Here is a 17396-nt window from a genome sequence, read left to right as displayed (position 1 = left end):
GAAAATGAAAGACTAAACAAAGTCACATTTTTGTTGTTCAGACAAACCAGCAAATCCAGTATCCCTACTTTGACTTGCATATTTTTGCAGCACCTCTATCTCAATATGTAGATTATTCACTAAACTCTAAAGCGGAAGACACTGGGGTCCAAGGGGAATCCGTTTATCTTTAGTCCTGCAACAATTTCTGGATCGACAACACATGCAAGACTCATAGCCACCACAGTGTGGTGCTCTCACATATTTCCCTGCTGGTAGGAGTGATGGAGGCATGGATGTGTCTTTGCACTGCAGTGATATTACACGGGGGTAGAACAAACAGGAAATAATTGTTAATATTTTACATGTGATAAATAGAAAATGCCACCTTTAAGGCAAACACAACAGACACAAAAGTTACAATGAGACTTCCTACCTAAAGCCTCCGATCATTCCCCAATATATAGTGCCAAGTCAGCTTCACCGCAAAATAAACGGAGCTGCCAGGACTTGGCTTGTGCAGCAGGAAACCTGTGTGCCTCTGCTTATCCTCAATTTCCACTAACATGACATCACAGAGGTGAACCACCCAATACTAGATCACACTCGAGAGAGAGAGAGAGAGAGCGGGAGAGAGAGAGAGAGAGAGAGAGAGAGAGAGAGAGAGAGAGAGAAGCTATCATTCCTAGTTTTCACTGAGGACATTAAGAACTGCAACCAGCTATAATGAAAGCCTTCCAAGATTCAAGACATAAACTTCCAAAACTATCCCTAAACAATATTTGTCACTCTGCCACAGACAGTTGAGGCATTTTTATGAGACTGCCCGTGCTGCACTGACATGTTGCATTTCTAATTGTTCACCACAGAATCACTTGATAGTCTGAGATGGGACTTCTACAGACTCTCGGGTGTGCTGTGACTCATTTATATGTTGCATGTAAGGTGTACATAAGTGTAGCTGTTAAGTTTTCGTATAGTTAGCCCCCTTTCCAGACAGGTGTGTGTTTACATGAGTAGCGTTTTACTGGGAATCACATGCCTAGTCACTGTCTGTGAGATGACTAAGTTAGCTCGAGGGCTTTGGGATGGGTTGACGATGGGATTCTGTCAAACCAGAGTAAGAGATCAACTGTCTGAATCAGGTCGGTCAAAACAAATCAAACTTGTAACCGAGATTATGGTTTGATTCAGGGATCGCAAGTAGACAGGACGTCTCTATGAGTAAGTTCCATAAATTAATGACAATATAAGCTGTTTGAATGTCCTTATAGATGCAGGTAATGACGCAAAGTGCAGTGACCTATTTCCAAAAATTAATAGCCTGGCGGTGTCAACAGAACAATGAGTCTCTCTGGGAAGCATATCTGGGAAATGTCTGGAGTTCCTGCTTCACGTCCTTTCGTCACTTTCCAAGTTTAGATCACAGTTGTACTGCTTCCCACAGGAAAAACGGTGGAGGGAGGCATTTCCGCCAGTTTTTCAAATTCCTGTCTCTATGGGTTGCAACTTGGCAGCAAATCCCGCCACCCTGCAGAGGTCAGCAGAGGTGGGTCAACATCCAGCCAAGGGGGTCGCTGTGTAGGCACCGAGACCAAGGCCCATCCCCAGGTCTGACTCGCCTTTATGGACATGTTTTGACAGTTCAGGGTAGTCATGAGGAGTGTCTTTGTCTTTTGAAGTCCTGAAAGCTAACCGCAAGTAATTCCTGAGCTACCTGTGGCCTTGGGAAAAGACAGCCAAAATGTGTCAGCTAAATCTAGGGCGGGCCAACAACCTGCAAAGCTTACCTTTCACTTGTTCATTTGCCCGTGGGCCTGTCTTTAAACTGTAGCTCATCTTACTTTCATTTATTTAAGTATCATGCACATCCTATAGTGGCCTTGCCATTACTGTCAGGCCTCCAGGCTCACAGACCCAGACTCTAGGCTTAAATTGCCCTTACAATACTTCTTTCATAAAAATGGAGTTAAATCTATTCATAGTGCTGTCAATCTCTCGGCCTCTCTTTCAAGATTAGAGCGGCGTAACGACGGGTGCCGCTGGCTCACCGCAGATGCAAAGTTACACCCCGTTCAGGGCCAATATTGAAACATTCCTGCCCAGCCAGTAATCCGGTTAGCACTTCATTCTATAAGCTGATCACAAGTGAGAATGCAATCATTGGCGCAGCAATCGCGCCTCGGGGCCGGCGCACACACTCATTCCTGACCACATGGTGCAGCGTGGTGCGGAGTTTTCACCTGCCTGGGCCGAGTTTCACCAGAAGATGTAAACTACAGTATGTTCACTTACAGGACACGCTGACTCATAATGTTTACGCAGAAGAGGTGAGATGAAATTTTGTTGCCAAGGCAAACGATTTCTAAAAACAAATTGGCAAAGCGAAACATGTTGCGCAAAAGAAATAGGGTATAATTTTTTAGGATACTGTAAAACGTGCTATTGATTGTAAATGCAATGCCACCCCTACCACAAGGCATTAAAATATTATAATATCACCATAAACCTCTAAGCTACCACGGTTCCTTTGTGGAAATGTTTACAATTAAATTAATGATGTGGTAAATAGTCTTTTAGGCTTATTAATATGGATCCGTGCATTGTGTTGCTTTAGCGTAAAATAAATGCATTTCACGCGCCTAAATTGTGAGTTTATGATCAGTGAAATTATCCTACTTGGTGAAAGCGATGAGCAAATAAATCTTTTCTCACTTCTTACTGAATGTGTGATATGGCTTTACTGTCGATCTGATGGCAATAATTAAATGAATGAGTCAAAATACATAAAGTGCTTCAAAACAGCCGAATGAAGAAGAGTGAGTGAAAAAGAAAAGGAAAGTATAAAAGGACAAACCTTGATCTCCAAAGCGCACCGGAGAGACCCAACGCCTCGTCCTGCTTTCGGCTCCATTGCACAAATCTCACAAAGTTTTATTCATATCATCCCCCGCGATATCCAAGTCCCATTGTAAGTAATCCAAAAGTCGACGCCTTCGTGAAATTCTGCGGCCACGGACCGAGGCGACCCTGTCACTCAGGAAAGTTAACCAGACTGTCGGAGTTTTCATATGAGACTGCACAGGAGGAGGGAGGTGTGTGTGTGTGTGTGTGTGTGTGTGTGTGTGTGTGTGTGTGTGTGTGTGTGTGTGTGTGTGTGTGTGTGTGTGTGTGTAAGAACGAGAGAGAGAAAAAAGACAGAGAGCATGAGTTTATGACTAGACTTTAATCAGTTTGAGGAAAAATCGCCTATAATTCAGTGGTTTTCAAAGTGGGCTATAAGGTAAAGATAAGGGGTTTTCTGTAATGAGGAATGAGCAAAATAAGGAATAGTTAAATTTCATTATTCACTAATTTCACCAATTCAATTCAGAAGCTGTGAGATACTTCATATAATTATGTATGTAGGCTATATACAAATACATACATATATACATATACACACATATACATAGATAGATGTGAGTATTATTTTAACAGTATGTTTTAATTTCATTACTTTGAATCTGTTTGCCAATTTACAAGTCTGACATCTTACTAATTTGATTCTTAACACAAACTAAAATATCTGATTTGATTTACAGTCTAAACTCACTTCAGTGGGGATCTGTGGCTCAGTGAAAATCAACTTGGAAATCTGGAACATAAAAAAGTCTGAAAAGTCTTGCTCTTATTGATGGCATTATACCTTCCACAGACTTGCTGGAATACATTTATACCTTTTATCTCACTTTTTTCTCCCAGAGCTTTGCAGCTCCAGCCCATAGACAACATGACGAACAAACTAATATATGCTTTATGTGAACTCATATATGCTTATAAGTGAAAGAAAAGGAGCAGTCACAATAGACCAGCATTGTTTCCTTTGGCAAAATGCAGATAGCAAGCATGAGAGTATGGGTGCAGCACGGTGGTGGGGCCCCAGGGGACGGGGTGGCATGTGGGACAGGGTGGCACACGAGGGGCGTCTGCCCCCACAGTACAAATAAATAGCACTGAATAACAGCTGTTGTTTTAATGGAAAGAGAAACACAGTACACGCCTCAGTTGTTCTTTCCCACTATCAGACCTGTGTTTGACAGCTGCACATTTGCAAAAAATAGGCCGGGGGCTTTGGAAAAGGTAAGACTGAATAGTGTAAAAAGACAAAGTGAGTTACTCCCCCGTGTGAAGTGAGCAGGCACAAATATTTCTGCATTTGTTTCGTCAGCCACAGGAGGCATAAAGGTGTTATTAAGACGTCACAGAGATTTACAGTGTGAGTCTGCACACACAGGGTCATTCCTGACAAGGGAGTGTCACCACCACTGACAGATGTGTGTGAGGATACAGAGGCAGCAAGACACACACAGAGGTGATCAGAGGATAGAAGATTATCCATCCACTCATCAGACCTCAAGACCTGAGCCCGAGTGTGTGGTTGAGTGTGGGGAACCTGTGCACACGCTGAGTGGTGTTTTTATTCTATATCATTTTGTGTCTGGAGATACTCTGCTGATATACCTGAAGAACAAAAGGTGGCACTGTTAATAACATCAAGCCAAATCCTGGAAGAAAGGTCACTTTGAGGTTATCACTGGGGTCATTCCCTTGAGTCAACAATAAAAATCTGGGATGGGCTTGTCATGATGATATAAGGCTGGCTGAAGCATGATGGGATGCATGTATAGGCTGGTTTTTAATGACAGTATGGTCTTCTGTTATTTATAACTTGACCATGTGCTCTAGTCAAAAAGCACAAAGCCTATAATGCAATACATGATCTTTTAGATGTTAGAAATACAATACTGCCACATAGCTAGTGAATCCTTGCAGAATGCAGGACAATAGTCTATAAAATCAACAGTTTAACTTGTGAGCTCAGATCAAATGTCACCGTGTTAGCATCCAACTGAAGCACTGAAACAGTGTTGCCAGCTCTGTTACACCCAAAGCGTGGCGATCACTATCATGTTTCCCTAAGATCAGTTTCAAGTTAGTTTGCACGAATGGCAGGTGGACCGCAGCGCTGCTCAGATTACCAGGAGCTTGAATATTTCATCTCGGGGACACAGGGTGGTCACTTTAACAGCTGGAGTCAAAGAGGAGAAACTGGGCGGACGGGATGAAACAGGACACGTGTCTTTCTGCTGAGGTTACCAGGGATCAACAATGATCGATAAGATGGTAAAACGAGCAGGTGTGACTAGCAGTCACAGTTTGCTCTTGTACAAACAAGCAGCAGCAAAAACATTGGGAACTTTGGCTGAATCCGTATGGAAAGCGACGGACTCTAAATCATTTACATACCACCTGGATACTAAAAACCACCAAAGAAAACAAATAACAGACAAAGCTGCTAAATCACTGACTCACCATTTCCTGTTGAAACACTACTAAAATGCAGAGGCACCATTTCCTGACATGGAAGCATAATTTCCTGTGCAGCTGTGATACGTCATTAGAGTGCCAGTGCATCCCACATTTCTTAATCTGTCAGTTTCTGTGGTTAAAAATGTTTGTTATTCTCTATGTGAAGCATCATCAACCCTTCCGGCCTCGGCCTCCTGCCTCACCTTGCCCTTGCCAGAGTCTGGACCCTCCCCTATGGCATGCCCAGGTTTGCCCGCTAACATACCCAATCCTAAATCCCTTCCTGGAACGCTGCACCTCCTCTAGTAATGTTACTACAGTCCTGGATTAACAGTAGTGCAGGAAAGCTCCCCAGTGAGCTCCAGCCACAGTGTTTCCACTTAAGTTAGAGCCTCAGAAGGCAGTGACTGTGATAAATGTAGTGGCAAAGCTTCAGCCTCGCCCCTTTTAAGTGTGAATGAATTGCACTTTAATTTGGAAAAGAGAAAGGACTCTGGAGAAGTTAATGAGGAAGGGAATGATGCAGGATCAAGAGTCTAAACTGAAAACAGAGAGGGATGAGAAATCAGGAGATGGAGATCAGTTTCAGAAGGTTTGGGTCCACCGAGGGCTCCACCACAGCAGCTGAAAATAGTTACATAAGAGTAGATTATTATCCCCCCTCTCTGCTGTACCACCACTTCTTTTCCTTTTCCCTTAACCTCCCACCTCCTTCTCCGGAGTTCCTCCTGGGAAGATTAGCAGTTTTACTTTGAGGACAACGTTTGATTGTTATAAGGGTCTTTGGACTGGAGTGTGTGGCGGTCGTGTGTAAAGGCTAAATTAAGCGAGTGAGAGTAAATTTGAAGCTTGCCATGTGTGGGGTCCGGCATGAATGTTAATGCTCACTGGCTATAGTGTGAGCTCATATGGACTGGAATAGCTGAGCACCTCTGTCTGAGGGTAAAAAAGAGGCTTACAGTATCAAATACACCTCATATCAAAGCGATCCGTCTTCTTTGATCCATTTACTTCAATATTGTTCATTAGGTCAACGAGCGGTGAAATTTAGCAAACCAAAAACCATTCAGATGGAATTAATCCTCATATATGGCAGACATAGTATACATACTTTGCACACACTTTGCCTTGTACACACACTCACACAATAAATACTCTGGGAGCAAAGCACCTACCTTGAGTATAAGACGCAGCAGATGAATCCTGCGTTTCAAGGCCCAAGTTTAATTGTTTTTCTTGTTTGATTTTTCTTAACGCTGAGATAAAATGTGGCTTGTGAGAGCAACCTTCACTACGGTATGTTGACTCCTGACCTGATGGTGACACACTGCTCTCCTCACTCCCAGCTCACTGCCACCTCCAGTTCATCGCGGCTGCCTCTCAGGTTGCACTTGACAGTACCCCCTTGCTCCATCATACAAAGCTTGCCATATGTGTGCTCGCGTGCACGCCAACTTCAGGCTGTAACGTAATTCCACTCACACACATGCTTTATGTAATGTATAGGAAAGGTTTCTCGATGCCTGCTAGTGGTAGAAGTAGCATGCGGTGTGCAGGCGTGATCAAAGGAGAGTGAAAACAAGTGGAAAGAAACACACTGCAACAAACAGGGACACAGCTTTGAGCTCGACTTGGGTCAAACAGACTACTGAAGGCAAACAAAACGTGTGCAATTCAAAAGCATCACGCTTGCCAGCCTGCTAAGCTGAGAGAAACAGGGAGGCAAGGGAGACAGTGAATACGGCGCTGAGATAGGGAGAGAACCTTTGAAAAGGGAAGAGAGAGGAGAGAAAAAGCAGTTAGTGCCCCTTGGCAGCTGATGTAAAGGGATTAGCAGATTGCGAGAGGCAGAATGCACTCGCCCTGGCATCTCTTAGTCCTGGTTAAAGAAGAGGTCCATCTCCTTTGAGCCTCAAGAATGAACTCACCTTCATATGCAAATGAAACCTGGACACATTCAGACTACAGAAAAATAGTTGAATTGGTCTCTGTAAACAGCAAACAAACAATGCACGCGCACTGGCATACGTCATGCTTTCTAACAGTTGTGGTGTATCTCTTGGGGAGTAAATTCTACAACTTATACCAGAAAACATACGTATAAAGATATTGTGCATCAAAATTTGAATATTCCTGAGGGGTAATGCAGTAGAGTGAATTTCCCACATTCTCCTGGCTGATTAAAATGCCTTTATCAGTTTTTCCAGATCACACAACACACAAATCTCCAAGAGATTAAAATCAATCTTTATTATTACTGTTATTATATACTGTACAGTCTACTTATATTATGAGATGTTAAAAGTACATATAATTAATGTGTACCAACATATAATTTCCCATATAAGAACCATCTATTCAGCAAGTCTCATCCATAAACATATTGCCTTAGTATTAGTCTTAATTTGTAGTGTGCTTGACAATAGATTTGTATAAAAGCAGTACCTTTTGTTACAAAAGAGGTCATTTTCACCTCATTGCGGTTAAGCTCATGAATGCAAAAATCATTACAAAAAGACTCATTGATCCATGAAGGTTAATCTTGTCACATTTCAGGGTGCACGTATCACATTTCTTCATACTCTATTTCCTTGTGTTAGAAATCACCATCATCAGTGAGGCACTTAGCAAATACAAAAAGCTCTACTGTAGCTGCTACTGTAACATAAAGGAGTTCTTTTATGATCTAATGTGAAGCCAGCCGGAGCTCTTCTTGTGCATGTGCGACGTGATCAGGAATACAAATGCAAAAGAAGCTGGAAATCTCCAATTAGAAAGGAATGGGAGATTTCTGTACCAAGGTGATTGCAATCCTGGAAAAGAAAAACCTGAAAGCTCACATCACACATCTAGATATTTATGCCCAGAGAAAACCAACAGCCCTGAACATAAACACTTAAGAGGCTGCCATTGTGTTTTACTGGCCAGCTATTGTTTCTGTGCTAACACAGTGAATTGAGGAGGGGGGGGTTCACCCTGGCCCACCCACGATCCACTTCCTGTGGGGCTGGGCTGACACGACAAGATTTCTTGGAGATTTCTTTAACTAATTTTGCACAAATAGTTCCCCATTGAAATTTTTCAAATCATGGTATGAAGGTAATGGTGCTGACAAAAACACTGACAAAGAATTTCTTGATATTTGTAAATTTGAACAGCCTAACAAGACTAAACTCTTACCTAATAAGGCCATCCCACCCAAAGCACTCATTAATGAATGTAGTGGATGTAGCGAAAAACTCAAGCTCAGAGCCTATTGGTTTTTAAAACCTAGCAGGGATGGCAGCTTCGGTGCTTTCTCAGTGAGAGAAATTTACAAGAAATCTTGTCTGTGTTAGGAAAACCATGCCTTTTGATGAACAAAAGAACATAGGCTCCGTGTTTTCAGCTACCTGCGAGAAAACCCCCTCATATCCTGACTGAAAAAGCAAAATAATGTGCTGTGGCAAATAAACCATCAAGTCTCACATACAAGGCAAAGTGTGCTGTCCTGAAAAGGCAAAGAGTTCTGCTCCTCCCTCGCGCTCACAGTTCAAATGAGAGTTTTGCTGCCCTCATATGTTGACCGTGAGACTGACACGTTAGAGTAGACAGAAACACAGATCTGTGGAGATTTCCTTCTGTCATGTCACCTGGATTGAGATGTGGTGAAAGAGTAAACTGAAGCATGTCAGCCAACATGCATAAAATAAGGTCGGCTGATGTATTTTTTCTGTACCACAATAGAAAGGGCTACATTCTAAACGTTACATTGTAGGTTTATGTGGGGGTGTGTGTGTGGTTAGGTGTGTGTCCTTGTATGTGAGTATGCATGCAGGCGTGTATGGAATAAAGTCCAACATTAAGTCCATGTCTGTAGAAAACACCTGAAGACAGTGAGGGAGCGGCAGGACAGGGATGGGCCTGAGGTTCGGAGGCGCCTCTGTCTCCTCCTATCCCAGAAGCACCCTCTGCAGGCGGTCGGCCGGCACGCTGCTCTCGTCCTCCGACTCGGCGTCGCTCTGGGGGTTGGAGCTGCAGGGAGAGGTGCATTCTGGGGAGCACAGGTAGTGCATAAGGGGCAGCCGGTACTTCCCACAGAAGTCCACAAACTTGATGTGGCGGACACAAGAATCGAAGTACACGCCTGCAAGGAGCCGAGGGGGACAGGAGAACAAAATCAGTGATTTCTTGTTTTGGTTTTCAAGGCGTGATGCATACAACAGGATACAACATCATTTATAAAAGCTACCACTGTCATAAACAGGGTGAAAACCGGTAAAAAAGGATCATCCTATCACACAGTAGTATTTCAAACAAAAAAATGAAATATCACATCTCCTCATAAAACAGAGATTGGTGACTTATATTGCATTTTTGGTGCTCTTTTGTTGTTTTAGGGTGTAATTCTATGTTTCCCTTGGTAAACTGGTAAAACACAATGCACTTGCAGCTGCAACTATTATGGAGCTTAATGGGAGAAAGGAGGGTGCTCTAAATTCCCCGTGCTAAATCTCGCCCTGTATGTTTGTTTAGCACTGCTGCAAATCGCTGAGTCTACAAAGAGCGCCTTGCGGAATTATTTTTGGACGCTGGCACTGAAACCTCGCAAACGTTCAAGTTCAAATTCAAGTTTCAAGTTCAGATTTTATTTAAAGCTCAATATCACCGTTTAGAGTCTCAGATGGCTTTACATGCCCACAAACAACAAACAGGACGACACCCGGTGACTTAATTCTCATAGTAGGCAAGAAAAACCTTCCCCCCAAAAACCCATGTGTAGCAAGGAAAAAATGGAACAAATTACAAACAATACAGTCATAATGCAATCTTTTTTCGTAATACGAGGTATTTGTCTGGGGGGAGATTCAAAAAAGTCCTGCTTGTGTGACTGTGCTGATAAAAGGATATTAGCCATCTGCTGAGTAAAACTGGCATTAGTTAAAACAACTGGAGGATGGATTTCATATTCAACAAAAGTACCAGGCTTATGCATGAAATAAATTAACAAAGACAAAAACTAAAGACATTTTCTCTACAATTTTCATTTATTTTAATTTGTTTCTCTATCTTCTCGCAATATAGTTTCAGTTAATCATCATTTTTTGTACAGCCTCATTTTTATTTTTATTTTATCTGACAAAAATGCGTGTCACTCCCAGTTTGTTATATTGCTCATTTTTTGTTAGGGATAATAACCTTGCAAAACAGCACAAGAAACAATGTAAGTCACCAACCCGAGGTTTTAAATAGTGATGATGTGTTTCACGCTGCTTATTTTCTTCAACAGCACTGAAATTCCATCAATCCTAATAGCAGTTTGCTATTCACTCATTCATGCACACATCCATTTTCCTCAAATGCTGGCAAAAGAAAGGTGTTTTACCAGCACACTTGGGGTTGGGACACTTGCTGGCTAGGTCCAGGTAGTGCAGCAGGTGGGCGGGCAGGTCGCAGGGGTAGTAGGGAATATTGCGGCTCTTAATGGTACGGCCCGCCAGCTCCAGCAGCGAGGGGGGGTCATAGGTCATCTCTTTGACAAAGCGTACCACCAGCGGGTTGCCGCGGAGACTGAGCTCCTGCAGGTGAACCAGGCTGAGGATCTCTCTGGGCAGGTAGGTCAACAGGTTGTTATGGAGACTGAGGGACCGCAGAGAGTGGAGCCTGAGAGGAGAGAGAGACACACATCAGATTTTAGCAGTGAAACACGCTATTCGTCCTTATAGGCCACTGCTGGGCACGTGTGTTTTGCAATTGTTGTCTGTTACATGTAAATGTGGGTGCCTTTTACAGTGAAAATGGAGCTGCATGATACCTTTCAGCATAAACTGACAATTCCAGCACTCATTATCACTTTTCTCTCAGCATATTTTAGAGTACTGACAGCAGATGTTGGTGACAGGTGCTGCAGATACCTGGTGAGCTGTGGGGGAACACTTTGGATGCGGTTGTCACACAGGACCAGGTAGCTGAGGTAGGGCAGGTTGGCCAACTCCGGAGGAATGGCTGTGATGAGGTTACCACCCAGGTACAGCAGCTCTAGACTGGTAGGAAAAAAATAATTTAACCTCACAAAGTACAGATTAACAGTTGACAGCAGTGTATAAGACCTGGTGATGTTCCAGACAACAAGCTGTGGATTGCTAATGTATGGTGTTTAAACATTCATTCATTCATTTATTCATTCATCATTCATTTTCCGCTTCATTTTCGCTTATCCCAATTAGGGTTGCGGGGTGCTGGAACCCATCCCAGTGCTGACTGGGCAGAAGGTTTTTAAACACTAGGGTACATATTGGTGCGACTCTGGTTCTGCAGATTGTATTTCCAGGGCTGCTGTATATCACAGGGACAATAGCATCAAAACCATGGCAGGCATGTTTATTGTTAAAGGGTAAAGACGTTACAAAGGGCAGCTGAGCTAACTGTTTCTGAGGGCCAAATCCAGAAAAGCATATACCACATGGGGGTGCTGAAAATGCATAATTTTTGGCTTAAGTGTTTTTTGTGTGTGTGTTCATGTATTGTGTGTGTGTCTATTTGTGTCTGTGGACGTACGCCTGTGCAACTGCTAGAAAAGCCAGGAGGGAAGAGACATTGCACAAGTCCAAACCAGTCACAGATGGCAAGGTCATCTTCTAGTGCCTGAATTTTCACTAGATTGTATGAAACTACACAGGACAGTAGGACTCATCTGTCGTTACTGCTGCAGGAGGTTACTGGACACATCACAATGGATATGTGACCACAAAATTAAGTGCTGAGCTTTAAAGAAACAAAGGAAATGGTGAGTTAATGAAGGTATGGAGTAAACAGAGGGGACAGGGAGACAGAGCGATGGATGTCTGCTCAGTGAAAGCAAGCTGTCAGGCTGTCTGGCTGGTGGAACTGATGACACAGCGACTGGGAGACAGGAAGCCATTATGCTGTCCTTGGTGCCTGAGCAAGCCCCCTCTGTTGGGGGAAAGGAGCCATTCAGGCTCCCTTAACCAGCATGGCAGCACAAATCAGCCACCAGAGAGAAAGAGAGAGAGGGAGAGAGGGCAAGAGGGAGAGAGAGAGAGAGAGACAGAGAGGGAAAGACAGAGTGAGAGAATGTGTGTGTGTGAGAGAGAGAGAGAGAGAGAGAGAGAGAGAGAGAGAGCGAGAGAGGGCACTGGGGTTATGGTGTTTATCAGTCAAAGTTCACAGAGTTCACCACCTTCAGAGGCAGGCAAAAAAGTGGCCTTTTTTTCTTGGCTGACACGGGGTCAAGGGTTTTTCTCTTAGAACATCATCCCAAACGGACATGAAGCAGCACCGTGTACAAGATGCCATCTAAGGTGTCTGAAATGTAGATATGAAGGCGTCCTAGACTAGGCAATATACTGTATGTATCGCTAATATTTCTTTTCTCTAATATCTTTTCACACAGAGTGTTTCTCTCAGATGATTCGGCAAGCAGCGTCTAATAATGTCTTCAAGTGCTCCTAATAATTTCTGAGTTATACGTATTTTTTTTAGCTGCTGTTAAATTTTTTAGCAATTAAGCAGAACACAGTGTCTTTGTGTTCCAGCAGCAGAATGAATAGGAGTAAAAATACATTGTGTACTTGATGGGTTGATAATGATACTAGGTGGTATGTCAAGTATACAACCAAAGTGAAAATAAAAATATGCAACAATATGAACTATGCACATGGAATTTCAGCAATACCACGTGATGTTACAATATCTCACTTTTATCATAAGGTGTTAACACCAGGGCCTGAAATTAACACCCAGTGAGTGCGAAATGCTGGTAGAAATTGTTTTCAGCTGATAAGTCAGCAGCTCCACAACTTTATGAGGTGATAACGCACGAAAGCCTCTGTTATACACAGTCTTTGGTCTTTGCCTTTATTTAACTTTGTCCCTGCCAACCACCAAACATTCCTTCTGTCCGTAAGCAACTCAAATCAAACAAAGATGTCTCCACATCAACCATGTTATTCTTTCTCTACAAAAAGAGGTCACACAGCCCTCTGCAATCATTTAGTGGAATCTTGATATTAACCCCATGTGATGACACACTGTAGGAGTAAAGCAATAAAAAGATAAAAACTGAGATTAAGACAAAAAAAAAAAAAAAAAGATTTATTCAATCAGTGAGGGAGCATGTTTTAAATTAAAACTTTAAATTTGCTGATCTTGTTATTTAATGTTTCATACAATACCTGACTCTATATACTAGATAGCACTGCAAGAAGGCAGAGAGACATATTTCTATGAGAAATCTACATTAATTATTTTGACCAGTAAAAATGGGTCCTGGTGCGTATTTTTTTTTTTTTTTTTCGAGCTGAGAAGCGTTGGCAGATGAGCTAAAAAGGCTGATGTTGGACACTGACTGACATGGCTGCTATGCTCCTACTAACTAAATATAACGTCTTGTCACCCTGGGTTTGCCAGAAAACTTTTAACACTTTGTTGCGTCTTTCAGATGTTGAGAACCTTTCAACAGCACTTGAAGGCAGCGTAGTTCTTTTAGCTGTATGCACTCAAATCAAATGCTGACATAAACAGCTTTCACCCTTCAGCATGTTCCTCTTAAAGTCTAATTTGTGAACAACTGAAAGGTTTTGTTCCTTTTTCCCCTGCTGAGCCAATATTATCACTGAAAAAACTGACATGATGGCTCCGCTCAGATGTGCTAAATTATCTCATTGAAATTTACCGCTGCTGTTTTGCACAGCAGAACCATAGTGCAGTAATTCTGACTTTTTCCATACATCTCTTCTTAAAATTTTACACATGTTGTTGCCTTTTGTGTACATGACCCCGATTTGCTTTCTTTGACTCCTCTGGATCCGGATTCTATGTGCTGCTGCAACAGCAACGTTTCCACACACCGATCAATAAGGTTTCAACCCATCTCAGCCAATCTGAAACTGTTCCAAATAATAATTAAATGAAGCCTATTTTGAACAACTGCAGTTGTGAGTTTATAGAAGTGGCAACCTAAACAAGTGTCACACATCCTGTGGTTATAATTTGTTGTCATAATGTGTTGTGTCCAACAATGGAAAAAAGTTAACACCAATCATTTGATAAAGTGAGCGCCATGCCACTGAATGTGGTACTGTGTGGAATGAGTTAGAGATTCATAGTTAAGTATGGATGCAAGGACCGAATGGTGCACTTTATGATGGTTATTATAAAGTATGTAACTATACCATGTCCACAGTATCCCTGTAAAGACTGATCATGACAACAAATAACAAGTGAGTGGGCTGGTAAACATCTGCAAACTAGACCAAATGGATAAACCCAGAGATCTAGTCTAGTCTAGTGGTATTGTGTAAATGAGCATAGTGTTTATTGTTTCCTGCGTTCAAGATTTTAATCATGATTTCAACACACAAGTGCATGAGTTAAATCATTATGGTCATAAAATAATGCATCATCCCTGACTTGAGGCACGTTACATTTTTATCACAGATCAAAGGTACTTTAAAAAAAAGATGCAGGCAATAAACCTGCAAATGTGCAATCATGTAAATAAACTGCACTGTAAGTCACTACTGAATTGCACCATATGAGTGCAGCAAAGCTTAATCAATCTGAAGAAGAAATAACAAGTTAGAGACAGAAACTGTGAAAGATATTTGAGACTATTTTAGCGTGAGGAGGCTTTTATGTTTGATCTTTGGTCTGACCCGTGGGTCACTGTAACTTGCTACTGTTAAACCCAGGACATCATGATAAGGAGAGAAATAAACTCACTCATTACAGCTGGCCTCCTTTCACTGCCAATTTCAAGCACTCTCACTAAAATCTACATGCAAACAGCCTCCATTAGATCTAAACCAGGCTGCTGCTGCTGCTAAACCCAAACACACCACACACACTCTTTGATTGTCTCTATATGAGTGCTTGATTGTGTGTGTGTACAGCTGGGGTAGTGTGTCAGTGGTTAAAAATCAAGTTTCTTGTTGGTTACTCATTTCCTGTGTTAGTACCGCAACGAGCTGTAATTTACAGAAAGAAATGCCATAAATGTACATCCGGGTATCAAACAGTTAACCAGTTCCAAAACATGAATTTCCTGTTTAACTGTCAGCGAGTTAGGTTATGGTTGGGTAAGTCAGGGAATGAGCAGGGGCTGTTGATGAGTATTATCTAAAGCAGACGTGTATGACTGTGCAAGAGCCTACTGTGGGCGGGCAGATGACACTGTTGAAGTTATCAGCAAAATGTGGGGCAGTTTATTTTCACTAGGCCCTTTCTTTCGCACTTTGAAAACTAGCACAATGGCTGCATGTACAAAGATGACTGGATCACATGTTACTTCCCCAAACACGATACACACAGATCTGTGTCAAGGAATATCTAACGACATAATAATAATAATAATATATTAAAAAAAAAGTCGGGTTGGAGAAGACCCCCAAACAAAATCCTATCCAATGGGGATTTATTGCTTCTGTATAATCATGGGATCTATTTGAGTTGCCTTCCTCTAGAAAAAGGGGGTTTGGGTGCCCCTACTGTCCGATACTGACCCCTGGCCTTGTTGGATCCTGGCCTGTAGCTGCTTAAACCGCTTCTATGTTGCAACAAAGGTGATACAACGTTGCTCATGAGGCGTGTTGGTGCTTCGCCTCGCTGTCACCTACCTGGTTAGGTTTTCTATCTCTGCAGGTATGCTTTTCAGTCTGTTTCCACCGAGCGACAGTGACTGCAGGCGCTGCAGCTTCACAAACTGCAGCGGGATCTCCTCAAATCGGTTCCCACTAAAGTTCAACACCTCCAGCTGCATAGAGCCGAACTCCTTGGGCAGAGAAAACTCGTCCAGGCGGTTGTTCTTGGCTATGAGGGTTTTCAACTTGCGCAGCCCTACGATGTCTTCACAGATGGCCGTCAGTCCGTTATTACTAATGTCCAAAAGCTCAAGATTGGAGAAAAAACAAATAGATGAGGGGAGGGAGGCCAGTCGGTTGTGATTCAGGTACAGCTGCTTGGTGTCCCTTTTTCTCTCCTCGCGGATACTGTCAACACTCAAAGTGTTCAGATTCAAATGGGAAAAATCTAGCACACCGTCGCCTGGCCCGGCCGCGGCTTCATGAATCTCCATTTTGTCAATTTTTGGGCGAAGTGATGCTCAAAGCAAAAAAAAAAAAAAAAAAAAAAAAAAAAAGTTGTTGCAGAAATTCTACTGTAGGCTAAACGCCTCCGCGATTGTGCCGTCGCTCCAGGACTTGTCGTCTGTTTTAATCGCGGAGAACCAAAATATCTCTACACATCCACTCGAGCTATGGAAGCGCATTCTCCCTATTAACAATCGAGGCCAGTAGTTTCGGACTTGGTCAAATTATTGTGGCTGTAGTAAGCGCCCCCGTAGTTTGCCAAAGCCTGCCTTGGTGCAGTTAACAATGCAGCCGTTCTTTACCGAGATATTTCAGTGCTGAGTCACGATTGGCTTGAGAGAGACAAGCCCCGCCCTACTACCTCTATTTCATTAGCTCGCCGCTCACTCTGTCATTTTGCAACAGAGTAATAAGCATAGGGGTTTTAACACGTTTATGGACGTTTTCCGCCTGCTACACTGTCGTGGAGCAGTTTTAAATCAGCGATGACTTTAGGTGTGCAAAGAATGGAAAATTGTGAGCGATGATTTACCGCGTCGATTCGGGGTGACTCAGTTCTTGTGGCATTATGCAATACCCCTTTGTGTTGCATTATGCAAGAGTCTCCTCCGACTTCAGATGTGTGTAGACTGAAATAAAGGCGCAGGATAACTCTCACTGGACTTCATTCACAATGTCATTCACAAGTCAATGCTGCCCCACGTATTTTAGGATCAGTGCGTCTTGTCGCAGCAGGGGGCGATGTCTGGCTCTTCAGACAGATAGAGACAGATAGATTTACAGTATGTGTCGTCATCTATTTCAAGATCAGACATTTACTGTTCTCCAAAAGAAAGACTTATTTTTTTCAGTGTCAGTATGATTTGACATTTGTTCAGAGCTCTTCCAGACTTCCACCAAAATTTGACTCATACTTAACAGTCTTTTATTGTTCTCGAATAGAATGAATGAATAGAATGATTTGAAATTGGTTCAGAG

The 17396-nt window shown here is 42.6% G+C and overlaps 1 protein-coding gene across 1 annotated transcript; it reads right to left on the bottom strand.

Annotated features, from left to right (window-relative positions):
- Positions 1-7557: 7557 nt before the first annotated feature.
- Positions 7558-16737, bottom strand: LOC115380310 (leucine-rich repeat-containing protein 58). The gene is made up of 4 exons (XM_030081428.1): positions 15948-16737; positions 11226-11354; positions 10697-10974; positions 7558-9457 (listed from the first exon to the last, which is right to left on the bottom strand). The coding sequence occupies exons 1-4, from the start codon at positions 16403-16405 to the stop codon at positions 9264-9266; spliced, it is 1059 nt and encodes a 352-aa protein (XP_029937288.1). The 5' UTR covers positions 16406-16737; the 3' UTR covers positions 7558-9263.
- Between the last annotated feature and the right edge of the window lie 659 nt (positions 16738-17396).

The sequence above is a fragment of the Myripristis murdjan genome, chromosome 21 (genome assembly GCF_902150065.1).
Source record: "Myripristis murdjan chromosome 21, fMyrMur1.1, whole genome shotgun sequence".
In the NCBI taxonomy this organism is placed as follows: domain Eukaryota; kingdom Metazoa; phylum Chordata; class Actinopteri; order Holocentriformes; family Holocentridae; genus Myripristis; species Myripristis murdjan.
The sequence above is the reverse complement of the archived record's forward strand: the minus strand, read 5'-3'. Positions and strand labels throughout refer to the sequence as shown.

Coding starts and splice junctions, on each gene's coding strand:
- LOC115380310 (XM_030081428.1), bottom strand. CDS start 16,405: ATGGAGATTCATGAAGCCGCGGCCGGGCCAGGCGACGGTGTGCTAGAT. Junction 10,975..11,225: donor GTTCCCCCACAGCTCACCAG/GTATCTGCAGCA, acceptor CTCTCCTCTCAG/GCTCCACTCTCTGCGGTCCC. Junction 9,458..10,696: donor TCCCAACCCCAAGTGTGCTG/GTAAAACACCTT, acceptor GGCTCCTTGCAG/GCGTGTACTTCGATTCTTGT.